The sequence below is a fragment of the Centruroides vittatus genome, unplaced genomic scaffold, assembly GCF_030686945.1.
Source record: "Centruroides vittatus isolate TY-2023 unplaced genomic scaffold, ASM3068694v2 contig_880, whole genome shotgun sequence".
Classification (NCBI taxonomy): domain Eukaryota; kingdom Metazoa; phylum Arthropoda; class Arachnida; order Scorpiones; family Buthidae; genus Centruroides; species Centruroides vittatus.
In genome coordinates this window covers 1,665,981-1,689,305 of record NW_027122572.1, presented here as the reverse complement: position 1 = coordinate 1,689,305, position 23,325 = coordinate 1,665,981, and the positions used below count along the sequence as shown (strand labels likewise).

General features: G+C 28.9%; 1 protein-coding gene across 7 annotated transcripts in view; it reads right to left on the bottom strand.

Moving 5' to 3' along the window:
* Mad (Mothers against dpp) overlaps nucleotides 1-23,325 on the bottom strand; it is a 48,306-nt gene that overhangs the window by 20,000 nt on the left and 4,981 nt on the right. For 4 of the 7 annotated variants that reach the window (XM_067280062.1, XM_067280060.1, XM_067280063.1 and 1 more), the window contains exon 2: nucleotides 4,688-5,229. In XM_067280062.1, coding sequence (XP_067136163.1) covers nucleotides 4,688-5,162 — 475 coding nt within the window. In that variant the 5' untranslated portion in view covers nucleotides 5,163-5,229. The remainder of the gene's footprint in view (nucleotides 1-4,687; nucleotides 5,230-23,325) is intronic. The other 3 variants (XM_067280067.1, XM_067280064.1, XM_067280065.1) reach the window with 1 other exon arrangement.

Genomic DNA, 23,325 nt, shown 5'->3' with positions numbered 1-23,325 from the left:
ACCTACCATCTCATTTTCATTCTTTTGAGAATTTTTTTTATTATTGGTCATTTACAAAATAAAATTATACTGCAAATTGTAGTTAATATAGCAAAATACATTTATTTATTGCATAAAATTATATTCCAAGCTATCTTTTTTGACAAAGAGAATGAAGCATTGTAAATTAAATATCACATTTATCTTTCACTGTAATGAAGCATTTTATTTCTCACTCACATTATGAAAATAAGTTTTGCTCTTCTTTGGTGCACTCATTTTGCACAAAATTGATATTATTAACAGCAGTGATACAGAATTTCTAAAATAACAACTTAACCTAGTTATGATTATCCATACAAAGAATATGATCCACTTCCCTGTGTTCCTTGTTTAGTATCTACAAATGCATTTTTTCATTGTACTATAATCAGAAACAAAGGATAACCACACATTTTACAGAATATATTGTTTATCAATCCATAGTGACAGTTTAAAAAAATCTATCAGTGGAAAATATGGAATTAAAATTTCCATGAAAATTGCAAATTCTTTCAAGTCTTAACAGATTGGTTGAGTACCACATACTTTTTGGTCAATTGCAGGTAACACAATCAAAACCCACCTGCTGACCAGGCTAGCTATAACACATTCCTCATAAAATTATAAAGAATTTGACTGAATTCATTATATCCAGTGGGCCTATATGCAAAGTTAAAGATGATTTAATACATGTTCTAATTAAAGTTATTAAGAAAACAGAACATGTCAAATGCTTAAAACCTAAAATCTCTGGTAACAGATATAAAAGTCCAAAAATGTTTGAATAAATATTAATTAATAGTTAGTTAATATCTTATTAAAAATAGTATTGAATAATATGGCAACTCAATGTAATGATAATTCTGAAATGTTTATATTTTTAGCCAAATTTATATTGAACTTAGATAATGATATTTATAAATTAAATAATAGTATAAATTCATCTCATAAATCTTAAAGAAAGAATTGTTTAACAATTCCAAAAGTTTTCTAAACAGTTTTAAGTTTGATCATTTTCATTTAATAAATTTTAATGTTACTCTGAAAAATAGAAAATTATCATTCAATTAAGTAACAAAACATTCGAAAATAGAGATAAAAATTTTCATTAAAAAAAAAATATGTTAATATCTTAAAATACAAGTTATGAACTGCTTTTTCTTTTATTGGTATTAATATAATTTTTTTGAAATTGCTTTCTCTCTCTTACAAGAAAAATATAGCACTTCCAAGCCTTGATCTGGCATCAAACTTATAAATTTTATTTTTTCCCAAAGCAATTGAAACTGTACAATATTGAAATCAAAACACAAGTAAAATCTTTATCTTCAACCTTATCATAGAGTTGTATATATAGATTATACTCACTGTTCTAGAGATTTCACTTTTATAACTTGTAAATAACAAAAATATAGTAATATACAATGAATTTCAAGTAAAAGTAGTTGTTACTGAGAAGGGAAATACCAGAAAATCATTCTTTCATAGTTTGTGTTAAAATGTGTTAGTAACTTTTTAGAACAGATTGTTTATAATCAGCTAAAACTGAAAGAACTTTAGATCTATCATAAATTATTTAGAAGAAAAAGAAAGTTAACTTTAGCTATTAGATAAATATTTATCTTCATAATTTTTTGTCTTTACATACTGAATAGTCTGAATTAATATATGTCATATTTTATATTTGAAATCTTAAGTTATTCAAATGAGCTAATTTTATATAAACAATTTCATGCCATAATTTTTATTATGGCATGAAATTGGAAATTAAAAAAAGGAAATCTTTTAAACTAGATTAAAAATTGTTTAATTAGTAAATACTTTCAATCTAATACTGATCGTAAAAATCAGTATTAGGTTGAAAATAGAATGAAATTAGGTTTTACCTTTATTTTATTACTATTCTATTAACTTTACAACGCATCATTATTCTTTGTTTTATAATATACAACAGATTCTTGTCAATGTAAAGAAAATGAACATTAACTAACAATAAGTTATGATCCTATTCAGGGTAGTGAAAACTTAAAAAAACAATTTTTGTTAATTTTTCTTCATCAATAATTTTTCTAGAAGAGATTTCTATTTTTTAATCATTTAAAAACAAAATTTCACTCTTCTCTAACTGTATTTACAAATAAATAACTAAAACCTTACAAACCTTTAAAATGCAGTCTATTTTATTATATTATCTAATGTTTCATTCGTTATAAATCGAAAAGTTGTTCAATTCATTCCTGATTAAGGTCAATTAATTGACCAAAAACATTAGATAATATAATAAAATAGACTGCATTTTAAAGGTTTGTAAGGTTTAGTTAAACAAAATTTCTCAATAAAAATTATTACTGTATTTGAAAATAAATTGAAAACAATAAAATTAACTCAGAAAAAATGAATAAACTAAAATATTATGATTTTTAATATTTTCATTCAATTTAAATTTTCAATTGTAACAAAATTTATGAAAATTAGATAAAATCATCATATTAACTTCCACTAATTTTTGGTAGAAACAACTGAAAAAATAGTGTTCTTCCTGGAAACCTTTACCAGCCAGACAAAAAAAAATGGTTAGGAAAAATTTCTGGAGAAAACTGCACTGATCATACTGCTATAAACAGTTAATATTTTAATTATTTTTTATGAGATAATGATTAATTAAATGACTTCATTAAAAGATAACTAAAAAATACTTTGAATTATGCTTTTTATCATGAAGACAAAATTAAGAACTTTAAAATGATAAGTTAAGTATATAGGCCTATATTAAAAACAAGTTATCATTTAAATGATTAAATGTTTTAATAGTAGAAAATTCTAACTCAAAGTATTTTGTTTTTTTCTTTTAAAATGAAATAATTATTGTTTTGCAGAATGGGTGAAATATTATTTGTTATTTATTATATGGTTTTTATTTACAGATTATTTAATCTAAAAATTCCATTTAAATAACATTTATTATATATATACAATATATATAAACACACATTCTTTAATATTACCGTTGAAATGACTAACACTGATCTGTATTATTGCAATTGTTTATGAGGGGAAGGAGGAGGAGGAGAAGGAGGAGGAGAAGAAGCAAGAGATTATATACACATATTTCCCACTCCCATTCACATAATATACAAATTATGTATGTAATGTATAATTTCTATATTCTTCATATCAAACAGAAACCCTTTTAAATATTGAATAATTAAATATGACATATCTGATTTCATCATTATGAATGATGCTGAGTATTTTACATGAAAAAACATTAAGAATAAGAAATTAAACTAAATTTTTTGTTATTAATATAAATTACACAAACTAAGCAATTCTTTTAACAATTTTATTTCAAAAAACAAAATATCAAAAATAATTTAAATAAAAACAATCATCTTTTCAAAAAGCCTGCATTACTGATCATTTTGCAAATAATACATTCTGTAATTACAAGGTAATAAAACTCTAGTTAATAATTAAGTCAATATGATATTTAGAATGGCTCAAAAATCAGAGAATATTTATTATATTCTCAAGCAAGCAATATTAAGCAAGAAATATTTCAAATATTAAGCAAGAATATTTCAAGATAATAAAATGATTAAAACTGATTTGAATAGTTGTACATTATTTCTAAGATTCAGTTGTTTCAATTCAATGCAAGTAAGGTGTCATATTGCTCCAGTTCACATTTGTATTGTGTATGCTGATTAATTAAAGTATAAGTCAGTATTAAATTTAAACTTTTTTAGTATAAATGAGTAGTCTTTTGATAATTTTAATAAAAGTTTTTTTTTCACAGTTTGATTACTTAACTTATTAATATTACTCATTAACAAAAATATTGTAAAACATTTGAACTTCCCTATTCTGTTAACATATTAACAACTGGGTAGTTTGCAAGGTCCTACCCTATAAAATTTAATTCATTCCATACAAAATTAAACAAGGAAAACAATGATGCCAAAATTACTCTTAAGAAAATAAGTAGAAAAGACTAAATTTAGAGTAAAAAACACAGAAAATGAGCGATTTTTATAGGATATCATTGGCCAAAATGAAAATGGAAAATATTGTAAAAAGTTTCAAAATTACTAAAGAAATGTACATAGAAGACTAGAAACTTTCAAAGGTTCTCTTCTCAATGACTCATATTTTGATGAGTATAGTTTATAAATTAAGAGAGCATTCTCGCCAAAAATTTTTGGGTGTAAACCTTCATGTTTGGAAAATGTAGCTGCATCTAAATGTGAACCTTTTTTTTTATAGCAAATTTGAGATGTTTAATAAGTTGTTATCTAATGGCTGTATGGTGGTATATTTTTTGGAATGAATTTGCATTGATATTCTCCAAATTCATTCAAATTTCCTCCAATACTTATAGACCCATATTTATTTAAATAATTATTTCTTGGGAATAATTTTGAATCATTGTTTTCCTTGTTTAATTCAAATAAACTATATTTTATAGAAGTAAAGGGTAGAATGTCCCAAAATACCCAGTTGTAAAATCATGTTTGAAAAACTTAACTTGTGAAGGTCTTTTTAAAAATAAATTTTTAATAATTCTATTTTATATTATAATATGAACTAATCCAATATAAAATAATAGATTATTGTAATATAATAAAATACTTTGACATTTCTATCATTTCTAAATTATACTAACCAGGGCTTTCTACTCTCTTGTAATGGTACGGATTAATACAGACTTCTTTTTGTTTTGCAGAAAATGGAAACTCACAGCAATCAAGAGGTTTTAATTCATGATGGCTTTGAAGATCAGGCCAACGCCAAACTCTGCAATAAATCACATGTGGCAAACCTTTCCTATGTGAAACCTGAAAATAATGAAATTTATTATAAGTTTCAATCCTGTCATGTAGTATTCTAAAATTATCAATAAAATTTACCTGCAATCGGCCATCTAGAGAACGTGGTATCGTAACACATTTGCTTGGTTGTCCAGGACAACTAAGAGCTTTTTCAAGTTCTTCTATTGCACCTTTCTTTTTTTTAAGTTTTTTAACTAATGAATCTACTGCCTTCTCAGCCCATTTTTCTTCTTCATCTCCTTGTTTCCATCCTAAAAGTTTTTTAACAGCTGGACTAGTAAATGAAAAAAGACTGTTCAGTGTAGTCATTCTGTTTTCAGCTTTGATATCAACATATGGATTCAGTTTTTAATATATGAATCATTAACGAAGATTTCTGAAAAATATGAATTTATTTAAAAAATGCTTTATGTAATATATTTACAAAAATAATTATATCAATATATAAATATTTATTGAATGAATAGAATCAAAAACTTCAATGTTAACAAATGCAAATGTTTTTGTTTTGTTATTTTGCTTTCTTCAGAAATTACTATATGTGGTAATGATATATATGATAAATATAGTAAAGATAATTCAGAAACTTGTATAAATATGCCTAACCACAGAATTTATTTTCAATAGTATCTTATAAATTAGTTTATTATACCAAAGTTGTTATTCCATTTAAGCAATTTACTTCCACTAAACATGTTTCTTTTTTTGAAGGCAGATTAAAGTTTTTACAGGTAAACAATAAAAAAAAAACTAAAAAATAATCAAATTTAGTATATTAATAAGCATGCTGTTAAAATATAAGATTGATGTCCTCTTTTCCTATTCATCTTTGAGTTGCTAATATTTATATTTTAACTTTGAGCAACGCAAAGCTAAAAATATAAATTTAAGTTACTTACATAGTTTTATTTGATTTAAATAATAATAATTAATTGCATATATCTGCAACTCCCACAAACCATGCAGCTGTGTTACCAGTTACACTACCAAGATTGCCCTATGATCTTTATCTCCAGATCTGTTAATAATTTAGATATAACCATACTGGTTACACATGGCACCAACTGAAGATGACTTAAAAATCCACTTAATAGGCCCTACATGGCATTCAATCAGCTATTGTTTTACCACAGCATGGTGTAACTTATATATAAAAATATGAGCATCCAGTCATCCCAGATAACCCAATATAAACCAGTGGATTTTTTGGCCTTACTATATTAATGCAGAATATTCTACACATTGATTTTTACTTAAACAGAACATTAATCTATAATGATGAATTTTTATTCAGAATTATTTTAATAAAATTTTCAATTCAAATTTTTAAATTTTTATGATTAAATTTTTTAAATTATAGATTTGGAGAATATTAATACTACTGCTATTTTGAATTGAAATTTTCTCTCAATTCATTCAAATGTAGAAAATTTTTGAGTGAAGTCATATTAGGCATGTACACAATCCCTTTTGTTTGCTAAGGTTGTTTTCCCATTAAACTTTTTTTTTGCAGTTTCTCAACCCTTCTCATGGGTCTGGAAGTTATCTGTTGTCTCCATACTTTCTACCTAGGCCCTCTTCCTGCATATCTCTGTCATTTGGCAAAGTAGACACCATTAGCTGAGACAAGAATCTACATTTCTAAACTGCAGTACTGACTATAGCCATATCTAATCTACACTCTGCAAGTTTTAGCACAACACAGACTTGCCAATCAATGTATAAATACTATAAATTTTGCATCCATTTTCTCTTGATAGCATGTGCAGCAGTACAGTTTAATCATTCCTAGAGCTGGCACTGTCTAACCATACATTTATTTGCAAAAAAATATTTACATAATATAAAAATTATATACAAGATTATACAGAATATGGATGCTACTAGGAAGAGCTTTTTGACAGCCCATCACATCACATCCTCTACCTTCTTCATTTGGCTCCCTTAGATATCCTGACCAACAAAAAAATCAGGAACCTTGTTGTTTGTGTCAAAAAATGCTAAACAAAGTGCAACAAACCAAATTTACTCCTACATATAAATGATTTATGGAAGCAAGTAAAACCCTTTCTTTGTTCCTTCTTCTAAATTCAATTAGTAAGACATAGCTTGATCATATGTCAGTACATCCATAGTGATTAATATCATCCCATACTGACAAATGATTTAGATAAAATTTGAATTATGTATGTATTACTAAATACATTATATTATAAAATACTTTATTTTAAGTCAATAAAACAAAGTTCAGATAAGCAATTACTAAATTTTAATCACAATTTTTCTTAGTTTGTTTTTAAAAATAACAACAGTTGATAAAATAGTTTTTCATTTAACATTTATTTAATATTTTTGTTATAATTAATAAATAGGCATTTTTCAAAAATACATTTTTGTTTTCCATAATTATATAATTATAATCCTATATTTTTTTATTTCTTAACCTGTTGTTATATATATTTATTTCCTTACAATTTTTACAATAAATGCATTGAGTCTTGCACACAGAAAACAGATTTATAATGCACAGAGCCACTGATACACAGGTGCACTTAAAATGTTTTATAATAAATCTTCACATAATTGCCCATGAGCAAGTACAAGACACTGCTGTTTTGAATGTAAATTTTATTGGAAAACATTTCATTCAGCGCTCCTCCAGTCTCACTCACCCATTCTCATTTAAGTAAAATCACCCCTTACTCTCTTAATTGTCTATGGGCAATAAGTAAGCAGTGGGTTACATGATTGTATGAACTGCTTTATAAGAATAATCAGGAAAGGTAGCTTTGTTTTTATTTTTATTTTCTTATTTACTTCAGTCTGGAGAAATAAAAATAGTAAACTTTTAAACTTTTGTTCCAAATTTCTCATTTCAAATTCAGAGGAAAAAAATGCTTTATACCTTCAGCAGAAAATGACAACATGAGAAAGGAAGTTCAATGGCAATGTAGAAATATTTTCAAGTCTAATTGCCTGCAGCATCAATATCATTTTTCACTGCCAACCAAAAGCCTACACAGTCTTAAGTATGTTCTGTGAATTTTCTGAACCATTGGTAATGTCTTTAGTTCATCAGGGAAAGCGAGATTCAGGGAAACAGACCCTAAAAAGCCAAGCAATAATTTTATGCAGAATACAATTGCTTTCTTTTTTTTTTCTTAACAGAAGAAATTTTCTGTTAAAGTATTTAAATAGGAGACAACTTTTTTTACTTAAAAAACCCAAATACTTCAAAATTAAATTTTTTTTTTGTTTTTCATTTTTGACTCTCTGCTTTGTGAACATTAAGAGAGTCTTTTTCTAGGCTGCAATTGGGCAACTGAGTGATAAGAGATGAAGCAGAACACATCCAGGACAGACAACCCCTCAAAAAATTCCTGGGGGTCTTCCTTCCACCCAAATTTTATCCCAGGTCTGCTGGAACAGTAGGCTGATGTCTTTAACTGCCTCAGCCATCTGGCCAAAAAAATTGTACTTATTCATTGTTCTGGGTACACTCCAATAAATTTTTTTATTATTTTTTAAGTTCAGCTTGCATCTTAACAAATTTACAAAATCAATACATTCCACCCACAGAGTTAAATGATCACATTTCTCATCACAAAGTCCAAATCTACCAATGTAAGCAGAAACCATCACATCTGGCAATGCTGTTTTAGATTAGTTTATTAACACATGCCTTAAATTGAAAGTGTAAAGGATAATTTTGAGGTTTTCAGAAAGAATTAAAATATTCAAAAATACAAATTTACCAGTACATACTACTAAACCAATTACCAGTACATGGAAACACCACTGTTAAACCTTTACTTCCAGTAAGAAATGATACACAAACAAACGTTTTTGATCTTAATCAAGATCTGCCTCAAAATACTCAAAAAACAATTTTACTGATATTAGATTATTAGAAGCCCTCTGAAATTTATAATTTTACTTAACTAGCACAGTATTTTAAAATTGTAAAATGTTTTAAAATTTAAATATGCCAATTGATGTTATACTAAGAACTCAATTGCTAATATAATAATGCAGAGTAAAGATGAATGGTCTTTTTGTTACTCAAGTTTAGATTCCAATCCAAGCTCAGGGAAAGGACTACATATTCAAATCATAAGCAAATACAGTAGAGCATCGATTATCCGACCCCAATTAACCGACTTATCGGTTAACCGACCGCGTTCTAGTCGGCAAATTCAAATGTCCGCTAGTGATGTGGCGCTACAATATTTGGTTGTCTTGGCTACTTTAATATTATTTTTGTTAAATTTTTGCATGTTTTAGCTGGCAGCACTGGCTCGACCATGAAAGAGAGGCTAGTATTTAAACCAGGCCTAATACACTATACCAATAATGTATTTTTTCATACTTTTCAGTTATCCGACCAACCCCAGTCTCCAATTGAGTCGGATAATCGATGCTCTACTGTAGAGTCCTGAGCAATCCAAATTTAGTAATATGGAGTTGTATATATTAGTATGATGTGATACTGAACATATTTTTAATTTCTATATATGCTCCTATAAGAATTATAACTGAATCAAACTAATTTGTTTTGGCCACAGAATAGTGATATCACATTCATTATCAGATAAACTGAAACAGGTTTTTATATAAAAACAAACAAATTTCTTTAAAGATGAATTAATTCAATTATTTTCTGCTTCACATATTATATAATTGTAATTGGACATTATATTAAAAGCAATAGATTATGACTTAGAATTATAATTTCAGCAATATCTACATGTTTCCAATTGTGGAAATTGCTGTAACAAAAATCAATGATTTCAGAATTTTTTATTTCAGCAACATTTCTATGACATCATAAGATGTTTCATATTCTCACATTAGTCAACAATATGAGAACTGAGTCTCACCTTGATTCAAAAAGTTTGTGGACTTGGATTTTCCACATCACTGATGCAATGATATAATTTTTAAATTCTAAGATTTCTAATATTTTAATCTACTTTATACATCATTATTAATAACAACTGATTTGCAAGTTACTGTAATTAATGACATAATGGCATAAAGGGGAGACCCCTCATGATTTCTCCAAGAGAATTTCTCAGAAATAGGGAAAATCCCCACAAGCCTCCTTGAATCTAAGTCTTGCAATGTCTTTATGCTTTTTACACCAAATGTACTGCTGCATGTATTCAGGAAAATGGAAGCACAGATTTTTACTACACAAAAGCTAAGAAATATTATGTTAAGTTCTTTGCAATTCCTTAATGTTGCAGAATTGTCATATTATATTGAAGTTACCTGAATTATAAATGCCATATTTATACTATTTAATTGGCTATATTATTCTTTCATGTAAATGTAAGGTTTCTTCCAAATACAAGACATCAGCTTTTAGAAATTTGATTTATAGAGTACTACTACTTTAAACTAAGAAAGTTAATGTAGAAAAAGAATTAAAAAGACATGTAACATAAATACTCAATTTATAAGAAAATTATTAAATAACCTTATTAGTAGTATTCACAGAGCAATCCATGTTTTAAGACTTAATTTTTTTCCCCAGAACAGTAGTGTAGTAATGTATCAGCCAACAATGCTAATTATCTAAGTAATAGCAACAACACTGAGTGAAGTATAAAACCATTCTTACATTCCTGTTTTGTACCTGATGATAAAATGACTAGAACTATGTACCAGTACATTACATGCTATTCATATTCTACATGTTGCTCATTACTGTATTGGAGCTGAAGATGAGTTGAAAGCTTTTCTCAAATAAAAAGTTTTTGGTTTCTTTAATCAGCAGTTATATGAATTTCCATATGCTACATTATCCAATAGTAAAAATGCATGCAAGAGTGCAAATTTCAGTCACAGTCCATTTAACAAGCTACACAATATGGAATTTTTTCAGACTGTTTAAAAATATAGAACCATGAGCAAATATAGCATTTTCTACACATATATGTACTGTACAATAAGAGTCCTTTGTGTGTACAATGCTACTTAGTATTCATTTACTTGGAAAAGAAACAGACATTAGTGATGAATTTCTTAAGTTTGGAATGGCTGGTCATGCCATTTCCAGAGATAAATCAAAGCCATCATGTTAATATTCATTCTTCATTTTTTAATACAGTTAAGTGCAGATAACTAGAAATATTGTCCCTCCAATTAAACAATAAAAACCCAGTAAATATAAAAATATAATAAAAATAAACAATAAATTCTTGAAAGCACACAATAAAAATGTAAATGAAATAATTAAAATACAATATATATAAAACACAAAACAATTTTGAATTATATCAAAAACCCAAAACCATATAGAAAGAAAAATCATTAAGAATGTCCTTCAAAGCTCTCTGATAGAGATAAAAAGCGAATACTAAAGAGTGCATCAAATTCTATGCAAGCATTTTCTCAAATCCAAAGTTCTACAAAGTGAATTTTAGCAAAGAAACCATTCATTAAGTGCTTAAGCAAAGTCTCAACATCGTAAGGTCCAAACTGAAGTTTGCACCATCTTTAAAACATCAGCATAAAATAGCAAGATTGAAATTTGCTAAAAATAAGATAAACCACAAGTGAAATATGGTATGACACTACCTTAGTGTACTGTACTCTTGTTGATAGTATTGTGTGTGATATAGAATTTAATTTTTGTTTAGTTCATTTTTAGCAATGAAAAAAAGTTTTCTTTGGATGAGTCCAATAGACTGAATTTATTTTGGTGTAATCTCATGATTCTAGACAGAACTTTGACAAAGGAAACTGTATAATGTGAGGTGCCTTTAGTGCTCTCAGCAAGTTCACACTGATATTTACATCTTCCAAGATAGCACAGAATACCAGCAAGTACTTCATAACAATTTGATGGCTTATTTACAAAGATTCCAGAAACAGCCACTTGCCTTTCAACAACACAATGTTCTTATTCAACAACACAATGTTCTTATTCACAATAACAGTAAAAAAGTATGGCTGGCCATCATCATCGAATACTGCAATGGCCAATGTGTTCTCCAGATTGTAATAAATTGGAGAACATTTGGGAATATTTGTATGTTGAATCTATGAAAATAATCAACAGTATAATACAGTAGCTTAGCTAAAAGCAGTGATTCTGAACACATGGAAAGAAACCAAGAATACTGCATTAGAGAATTTCGTACAGAGTATGCCTAAGCATATTTTTGAGTTCATCAGAACAAATACACCAACAACTGCCGTAAATGATCGGACTAAATTTTGGATAAATGATTATAGATTAGAAATAAATTTGGCACTAGAGTTAAGCATTAGGTACCATCTCTCATTAAAATTAATAATTATAATATTTAATTAATTAATCAGAACGAACTATTACAGAATTAATAAACTTAATTGGACTTGATTTAACTGAATAAATTTATTTATTTATTCCAGTTAAGGAATTCTATTACATGTTTGATCCTGAGGATGGCTACTTAGATAGTAAAAAGCATTTGATAAATAAAAATTTGTTGCTGGAATAAGCTAGAGCTTTTCAAATATTACAGAATTAATTATTAAATGAGTTTGTCATTTATGCCATATTTGTTTAAATAAAACTCTGCAGTATTGTAGTGATCTATACTGTCTAGATATGACATTAACAGTTATTTATTGTACCTAGAACCAGTACTACATCAAGGATCAGTTTGAAAAATTAAAAAAAATTGCCAACATTTTTCCAGTTTTAAAGTTTTTTTTTTCCACTACTTCAAATTATTTATTGCCACCAATTTTACTTACTAATTAATGAAGGTACTGATAGCCTTAACAGTTTGGAGTCTGAAAAGCAAAGTAATATGTTAAGCTGTCACTTAGAAATAGAAATTATTTTTTGAATAATTTTTTAATGAATAATTGTCAGTTGATAAAAAAAATCCTCAATATGGAAATGCTAGGTGGCACTGTACAAAATCTGCCTTCAGTTCTCATTGTCACTTCCTGCTTTCCTGTCCAAAGTTGCCATGCAATGTCATGACATCAATAGGTGCGTGGGCCATGGATCTCCCATCACACAGGAGCTTGATATTTTGTTGGTTTTCCTGAAGTGTGCTTTGTGATTTAATTTTGTGCAAAATGTCAAAATAAGAGGATTAGGGTTTTTACCGCTAGTATTATATTTTTTTGTCATTTTAATAAAAATACAGTAGAACCTCACTTAACGAGCATAATTCGATCCAGAGTCTTACTCGTAATGCAAAACACTCATTAAGCGAAACAATTTTTCCCATATAAATTAAGTAAAATATGATAATGCGTTCCATGCCTAACAAATACTCAAATGTTTTATGTATAACATTTATTCAAAAAAAATTATACAATATACATTGTTAAGGAGCCTGAATCATCTTCATCTTTTCTTCTAGGATGAAATGAACCAACCTGAAATGCAAATTCAATTTGCAGAAAAACAAATAAATAAAAATTACAGATAATATGTCTGATAAACACGCCAAATGTAATGTCAAATTCTTGCGCTATGTAAAGACTATAATTAAATATTAGAAATTAATTAATTTGACTAGACGTAGGCAGTTATGCTGTCATCTCATATTAAATTTAATAATTATAAATAATAAAGTTTTAATTTAGACATTTCTGGAATTAACTGGAATTGGTCATTAAATTCAATACGAGGTAGCAGCATAAAGCCTACCTCTAGTCAAATTAATTTATTTCTAATATTTAATTTATAGCCTTTACATAGCCCAAGAATTTGGCATATCCTTTGGTGTTTATTATATAACGGGCTATGGTTGTTGATGTTTATTTGTAATACGTCTGAACACAAATTTGGAAAAATATGTGACCACAAGTGACAGAAAATGCTAGCGAAATGAGTGCTAAACACAGACTGATGGAGCATATGAACAATCCGGGACCTCCCCTCTTCTGATCACTTATTATGTGAAATATCGCTCGTTAAGTGTCATTTTTTCACAATTTGTTTTGCTCATTATGCAAGATGCTCATTAAGTGAGGTTCCACTGTATCACAAAGTGATAAATTTTGGTGCTATGAAGCATAATCCCTGCTACATTTATGTTACCAGTAAAATATGAAATTCAGGCACTGTGTGGAATGCCTAGATATATTAGGCAATATATAAAACAAAAAGTTTACATTCCACTTTGCCTAGACATTTCATAAAATACCTACAAATTCTACAGAATATCTGTGATTCTTTAGGTAAAGTATATAGAAGAAGGTACAAGTGTATACTATATAATAATAACATTTCATTTTTAATATCAGTACAACTAGAACATGAAATAACACTAATTGTATCATTAATTTTATTTATTGTTTATTTATCAGTTTATTTATTACAGCATACAGCACTATAACATCATTTTAAATTAAAAATGAGTAATTACTTTTCATGACACTATCACAATACTGAGCTGCAATTTTTAATCATATTATAATTTAAAATACATGTGACTTCTGATCCAGACCGGATGTTCATATATAGTTAATCGGGGTCTCCAGTCCCTAACTTTTCATATCTAATCTCAATTTTTATCTATCTAACTCCATTCTCGAGATTAAGGAAAGATGGAAAGATAAATGGACAAGAATGGAAAATTATAGTCCAAAACTGGAAAATTATAGCCCAAAACTGGAAAATTATGGAAAATTAAAAATTGCAGCCCAAAATTTTTCTTTTCAGGCAAAAACATTTTAGGTTCTGGCATCTATTTTTACACAGGAAATTCACAAATCCTTGTCCAGTACCTGTTGCTTGCTCAGTTGCTGCTGACCTGAGAGAGACTTCATCCTTACAGACATCATTAATAAAAAAACATGTTTTTTACACATTGTGAACTGTAATCTTGATTATAACTATTTTAGAACACTTTGTTTGGTTCCAGTTGATAAAATCCATCAATAATCATACTTAATACAATATCCAAAATGTTGCAAGTATTCCCTCTATCATTATCTACTTCTGAAACTGGAAGATGAACTGTAAAACCATATTCAATGAGTGGGAATTTGTTTTCAGGGAGAATTTTCATTTCTTAGAATCCAGATTTATTTTAATCTTGTCAGCAACCAAGAGCTTTCTTTTTTTTTTTTTTTTTTGAAAAAAGTAACAAGCACACCAAATTCTTTTTCAAATGCATTAAAAGTATTTCCACAGTTGTCATGAATATTTCATCCACAGTCTAGGTACTGATGTGTACCACTAATTCATTTTAAACACACATTAAATGATCTTCAGATTCCTGGGTCAAAGTCAAAGCTTTAGAGATGTGCCTTCAAACTATTGCATTTGTTTGCAGCTATGTTATCTTTCCCTTTCTCTTTATATTCATTGTTTTTTCAGCATTAATAGAATCTAAAATAACTTCATTTCTTTTGTGATGTTCAATACTTCTTGGTGACAAAGATGAAGTGTTCAAATAAAGCTTTATTTTGCAGCCAAATAATGCTTCATATGGAGATCTTTTGATACCTGAATAGGAGGATCTATTAAACTCGCTTTAATAGCCAGATGATCTGCAGAATTATCAGGTTATAATAAGACTAAGTTAATAATTAGATACAAAGTAATTTGTCTACGGCAGTGGTTCCTAAAGTAGGCACTACTGCTTTCCTGTAGGCAGTGAGTAAATGTATGGGGCAAAAAGAAGCAAGGTGGCAGAAAGTGCTACTGAATGGTAACCATAGGCAAGGGTTGGGGTAACTCACAACCTTTCCCTTTCCTCTGTTAAAACAGGTAAGAAACATTGCATTTAATGGTTTTCAGATGTAGAGAACAATGTACACTAAGTGTGAAGTTCATAGAAAAGTCTTTCTAAGAATATTTCCAAGTCTTTCTCCCACGAGGAAAAATAGGTTAGAGGCATTGGTAAAGTTTATGGAACCAATGGGCAGTGGCTCAAAAAGTTTGGGAATTACTAGTCTAGAGTATTTAGGCAGTTAAGCCACCATCTAGTGATAATTTTAATAATTGTAATAAATATTAGGATAGGCTCTATTCTTCAGTAATTGGATCTTTCCTCCAATGAAGATTATTTTTATTCTGCATCCATATTGCTATTATATTTTCTATATCTTGGTTTGATCTTTCAATGCTTTCTGGTTTTGACAATTATGTCAGTGTTTTCTGTACACAGTATTTTTCAGTTGATACCATAATCCTTCAAACTACAGATTATTTTGTTTGCAAACTCTCTTCTGTTGTCTTTATTTTTGTTGTTTTATCATATACACATTATAGGCATATAAATCCATTAATCCTTTTTGTTAATTGTCTGAAGAATGCCAAGAAGAGTAAATATAACAAGCAAATGATATGCTATTTCCTTGAGTTTAAAGCCTGGACTCCATATTACCTAAAAACAGAAACTCAGAAACAGAACTGAAACACAGAGTTTTCGTTTAACTTGACTCCACTAGCACCAAAATGAATGTTACGCAGAAATGTGCCACCTGTTGATCAGTTCTGTAATTGTCATAAAGAATCAAACATGGACGATGCTATGGATTTTGCAATGTTTTCTCTGCATTTATTAACACTGAAATTGTTGATACATTCGAAATCTCATCGAAACAGTGACATTAATAAACTTATCTTACATACTCGCTCATCCAATCTCTTAGGACACATCCGTTAAATTGTACAAATGCCATGTAGTCCTATAAATAGCTTTCGTCCTACTACCACTGACTGAAACCTCCCAAATCTTTTTCTCTCTTTATTGTAGCAATCTCTCTGTACCTTCCACTTCTGTTCTGCTTTGTTTCCCATTTAAAACATTTTGTAATTAAACATTTCCATTTTAGGAGATCAATGCAGTATATCAAACTTTCTTACCATTCCATCCAAATTTCATGCCAATCGCCATCCATATCTTTGAATTCCTTACATTTTTTGTTGTACAGACACCTGTATTTTCCAACTTCTTTGATAAATTAATTCCAAATCTATTTGTTTCCTCATCTTTTTTACTAGACTTTCCACCATTATGACAATCAAACTACATGTGAATGTGCAAGTGACTACACATCACAAATCCATGCGTTTTTATTGGTTGCATTACAACAGCAGCACGGAACAAAATAGAAAAGTTAAATAATTTTTAACTCTGCTTTCAGTCTTGTTTCTGTTTAACTGAACATTCCAAAACTGAAAATTTCATCAGTTTGGCTTTCAGTTTTATGATTCCGTCATGGATTCCGGTAATGTGGAGTCCAGGCTTAAGAGCTGTCAATACCAGAAAATGTGTTAGGTGATTGTGGTAAACTAAGACACAGTGGTAACTTGTACTTCAAACAACTCTATTCTAAATTCGACACAAATTTGCCTTGGATTTTGAACAATGCTTCAGAGTTCAAACTGTGTATGCACTGAAAAATGCACTTGAACCATAAACACAAGTCCTCTCTCACTCTCATGTTATGCTCATATGTTTTCAGTGCTTTTTTTTTTGCTTTGCTTTTGGTATGTTTGGTTATATATATTGTGTGTTTTTCATTAATTTTTAATAATTTCCTTTTGTTTGTTGACATCTTTTGGATGTCCCATACATTGTTTATTCATTAGTTCAAAATTTCCTGAATGGAACTTTTAAACCATATTTGTATATTCAGAGCTTAGGAGCATCTTCCTCATACACATTACAAACCTTTTTTTACTGTTTGTACAGTGTTATATCCTTTCTGAAATTCATAAAGAGTAACATGTTGGATATACTTTTTATCTGAAGACATTTGGACTTAATCTGATTCAAACAAATATGAAGTTTAAAATAAGCTTCTAAACAAAGGATACAATCTCTTATTAGCAATGTGTTAAATTTCATGACTGTTACAATTAAATTACACAACTATGTTAAGTAATGACACTGCTAAAAATAGGCAAAAATTTTGCCTACTCAATATAACTTATTAACTATAGAATGCAAAAAAGTCTAAAAGATAGGTTGAAATATCGACAACTGAAATTAAAAACTATAGAATCTTGTGGCAAATCTGGCAGCCATATTTAAGATGCCAAAGTTGATGGTGTGCTGCAACCAGTGAATGCAATTTTCATTTCATTTTATTACACATTATTTACATATTTTATTTATTGTTTTCAAGTTTTAATTTATTATTAGAGCAAATATTGTTTTATTTTTACATTAACTAATGTGTATTTGCAGTTTTAAAATTGCAAATACACATTAGTTAATGTAAAAATAAAACAAGAGATGTTTATTGAAATGGATATTTTTCACAGTCAGGGAATGAATTAATTCGCTTTCCATTATTTTTTATGGGAAAAACTGCTTCAGATTCAAACAACCTCCTGGATTAAATTAAAAATACAAGACACTGCTGTATACTTAAATTCATCATCAGGATGAGTTTGAAAATTTATCAGGTCCATTTGACATCAAGAATTAAATTCTAATGAAATCAGTAGTTTCACTGTGATATCTTTCTTGGAACCTTTGTTTTCGTTGGCAGGCTTCACAGAGCTGTACGAAAAGTTCTGTATCTTGCTGACTCACTCTCCATGAATTACAATCTCACCCAACTTGACTAATAGAAGTACAAGTATTGAATAACTCACGGAAATATAGAATTTGACTGCCCTGTTTGTTTCTTCCATTGGCCTAATCAGTTTTTGTTTTCCATGTACCATTATACTGTACGTATTTAATCAATATATATTATAAAAGTAAGTGTACAATGTGCGTGCTGCTAAAACTCAAAAATGAGTCCCGGTACGATCAAAGGAGTTATATGGTGTGGAGCCCTCCATCCATGAAGAAGGTTCTCGTTTTTACCTGAAGGGCGTGCTGTTGAAGTTTCGCCCTCTAGAAATTTCTAGAACAGTCCAGAACATGCGAGAGTATTTGAGAGCATTCTGGAACATTCTGGAACATCCCGGATCATTGTGGTACATTCCAGAACACTCAAATACTCTCAAATGTTTTGGATCCAGCACAGAGCCCAAACAGTTAGGAGTTGAAAGTTGAAATTTGGTACACAGGGTATGTCACAAGAATGTTTAGAAGGGATTTTTTGAAATTCCCCCACGAGGAGACGGAGAGGATTATAGCTTATCCTGAAGAACTCTGCTTCTACTGAACTATTTTAGATGCACTTTTTTGTTTTTATCTGCGTTTTAGTAGAGTACTACGTGGGGATGAAAGTTTATTCCTTAACAATGGAAGTGTTAAGAGAAAGCAATGTGTGAGATTTACAGGCGCAGATGCGGTTTTTTGCGGAAAATCGATCATATTTTTACACCCATCTAAAAATTCTCTAATTAGTCTGGAAACAGGGGGACCTAATTCTTGCATTCTGTGAAAACGGGTAAGATTTCCTATAATATAATAATTTTAATCTTCACTATCATTACTTTTTGCACGAGCAATGCCGGGCTTATCTGCTAGTAACAAATAATGACAAGATTCCTTTTCTTCAATAGTTTTATTATTATTCACTTCTCTTACTAGTTATTCATAATTGTCCTCAATGTGTTTCTTACAGAGGTATGTCTCTACTTCTAATTCACTGTAAAACACTTATTTCAGAATGTTTTTGCAAATATTTTGTACAGTATCTATCTTAACAGCTCACAAATTCTGAATTGAATTTATGAAACAATCAAAAAACTCATGCCCATCTCTGAGTTATTTTAACAACAAAATTTTCATGAATTAATTTCAAACAGATGCTGAACCTAGTCAATAATTAGCTATTTTTTTAAAATCATTAACACATAATTATTAATAGCAGCAGTAATATAGCACAATGTAATCCAGCAATTGTTTGACTTTAAAATTATTAATTTTTAAATTTTTATTTTTGACTTAAAATGAATAACCTTAACAAACATGTATAAAAAATGTATAGTATTTATAACCAAATGATCTGATGTATTTTATTGGGCTATATTTTAAGGCTACTTAAATTAATAATCAGAATTCAAGCACTCTGTCTAGAGCAGTAGTCTCCAAAGTGGGCTATACGTACCCCAGGGATATGCAAAGTAATACATGGGGTATGCCAAGTTTCCCTTCAAAATACTGTGTGTGTCCAGTCCACAGTCTGTATAATCTTACAGTCATCCTCCCAAAGAAGTAGACTCACAATCACTTGCGATCATAAACAGAAAAAAATTCAAATTGCAGGTAGTGGGAAATTCACCACACTACACCTTTGTTTGTTGCTGAGATAGTTTTATTGAAAGAACTAACGTTTTCGGCCTACTCAATAGGCCATCCTCAGGCTTAACTTTTGAAAACAGAACATTAGATTCCATTAAAAGAATGCATTTGTTTAAAAATTCAAAGCATCAATAACAGAAAAAAGGAAGAACAAGATAATATATACAAATATAAATATACAATAAAATCAAAATAGTGAAAATAAAAAGTAAAAAATAAAAATAAATCTACTGGTGATACTTTATATAAACATAGTAGCAAATTGTTAAGGAATAATTGATAAAAAATGTAAATATAAACTAAGACAAGACTACGAGGTCATGTTAAATTTCTTGACTACAAATTTCCAAGCTGTCGGTAGGCTGTCTGCGTCCCTCGCATTTATGCATGTCTCTTCCAGTTTGCTTTTGTAAATTTCAATTTTTTCAGCGGTATTTGCTAACGTTGGGGAGCTCAAGGGTTTGACAATAACTGCTTCTTCCCATTTAATTATTGAACCTTGGGTCTGCGCAAACTGCAAAAGTACCGTTGCATTGGAGCCTTTTCTGACGTCATACTTGTGTTCTTTAAGGTGTAGTGTGGTGAATTAAACTAATTATTTGCTGAGCACTTATCTGCTTTATGGTAGTGGGAAATTTAGCACAAATTATGTATTTATAGTGAAAATTTAGCAAATTTTCTGACACAAAGAAAATGTAAAAATAGATCATCTTTCAATTGCAGCTCAAGAACAGTTAATTGACATGAGAGAAAGAACAACATTATAATCCAAATTTAAAGAAAAATCTCTTCGTAATTGATGGATGGGATTAAAAACTGAATATCCAGATTTAGTAAGCACAATAACAAATGCAATCTTACTATTTGGTTCTACATAGCTATGTGAAGTAGCATTTTATGCCACGACAACAATTAAAATCAAACACAGAAATAAATTAGAGTTAGAATCAGATCTTCGAATTGCATTAACAGAGGGTATCAAACCAGATTTTTCTGATATTACTAAACAAAAACAATCACATAACTCAAATTAAATTTTAATTCAAAATGTAAATTTGTAATTTAATTTAAATGTATGTATATTGTTTAAAATAAATAAATAATAAATAATTTGATTTTGTATATATATATATATATACAAAAACAATTATAGGTTGTACCCAGGGCCGGATTTGAGGCGATTGGAGCAATTGGTGCCAATTGGGCCCCGTGCTTGAAGGGGCCCCGCATCACATCAAAATTTATATTTTTAAAAATAGTACATGTTACAAAAATAAATATCTAGGTATATTATTATTAAAAATAAAACAACATATTTCAATATGTAAAATAGCTGTTAATTAATTTTGTTATTTAAAGTTTGAGGAGCCCCGCAAAAAAAAAAATTCGATCAGGCCTCTCACCTATTGGATCCAGCGCTGGTTGTACCCCTACTATAATATAATATATATATATATATATATATATATATATATATATATATTATAGGTGGTACAACTTATAATTATTTTTGTGTTAGGGGTACATGATCAAAAAAGTTTGAGATCACTGGTCTAGAGGTAGGCAGTTACGACACTATCTCTTGATAAATTTAATAATCAAATATTTTTATTAATATTAGTTTACTATGAATATAATATATTAATTTAACTTATTATGCTGATATAACATCTAGATGAAAAAAAATTGATTTTTAAACTATTAGACTAGTTCAATCTCTTTCTACTAGACATTACATCAGTATAATAGCTCCTATTAACATATAGAACTTATTACACAGCATAGTCAATCCTTAGTACAGCACAGTCCAGTCACAGTAAGCTAATATTTAAAGAAAAAAAGGCAAGAAGCATTAATTAATAATCTGAAATATAGCTTAATAAAATCCTGCAGATTCCTTGGCAATATTAAAGTATTGGGTGGTTGTAATTTATACACATTAAAACATCACTAAGTTAAACTGAATTAACTCAAAGCTCCCAGGAACCTCGTTTAATGAGCTCAAAGCTCACAGCTCCCAGGAACAGTAAATAGGTTTTAACAATTTCAAGTTACAAGAATTTTCACCAAGAAATTTCCCAAGAAATTTCAAGAACAACTAACAATTTCAAGTTAATGCGACTGTATTATAATACAGTCGCATTAACTTGAAATTGTTAGTACTTTTAACTCAAACCTTTTTTCTTGGGTACCCACCACCCATTGATAAGCTCATGGCCTTCATTTTCTTTTATATTCCATGTGAATACAGACAATTACAATAAACACTACCTATAGTTCCATGCCAAACACAATATCACACCTTTACAGCCTTGAATCAACATCTTTTTATTAATACGGTTTGTTTTGGCATTCTCATTGGAACATGAGAAAACACCTTGACAATGCACTCAAAAGCATCATAAACTGTACACAATTTTGTAATCATTCTATAAACAGATTGTTGAGAGATAGCTTCATGACAAAATTTATAGTCACAGAAAACTGGATATTAGTCATTAACACAAAACTCTAACTAAAAGTAGGGAGTTTTTTTACCTCAAACTTTGATTTAACAAGATTTTACTGTACAGGAGTTCCCCTACTTACAAACATTCAACTTATGAACTTTCAGACTTACAAACAATTTGACCATACATCTGAAATTTAAATTTCACACCAATTCTGAAGTTCAGTTGCTGCTTATGGGATGCCGTTAAATCAGTCTTTGGCCAGTAATAAATAAATACAGTGGAACCTTGATTAACGAGCATAATTCATTCCAGAGTCTTACTCATAATGCGAAACACTCATTAAGCAAAACAATTTTTCCCATAGAAATTAATGTAAAATACGATAATGTGTTCCATGCCGAAAAAATGCTCAAATATTTTATGTATAACATTTATTCAAAATAAATTGTATAATATAGACTGTTAAGGAACGTGAATCATCATCATCATCTTTTCTTCTAGCGTGGAATGAACCATCCTGGAATGAGAATTCAATCTGCAGAAACAAAAAAAAAAAAAAAAAATCACAGCTAATATGTTTGATAAACACTCCAAACAATATGTCAAATTCTTGGGTTATGTAAAGGCTACAATTAAATATTAGAAATTAATTAATTTGACTAGAGGTAGGCAGTTATGTTTCCATCTCGTATTAAATTTAATAATTATAAATAGTTCATTTTTAATTCAGACATTTCTAAAATTTAATTTGGCATATCGTTTGGCATGTGTTTATTATATAAAAGGCTATGGTTGTTGATGTTTATAAGTAATATGTGTGAACACAAGTTTGGA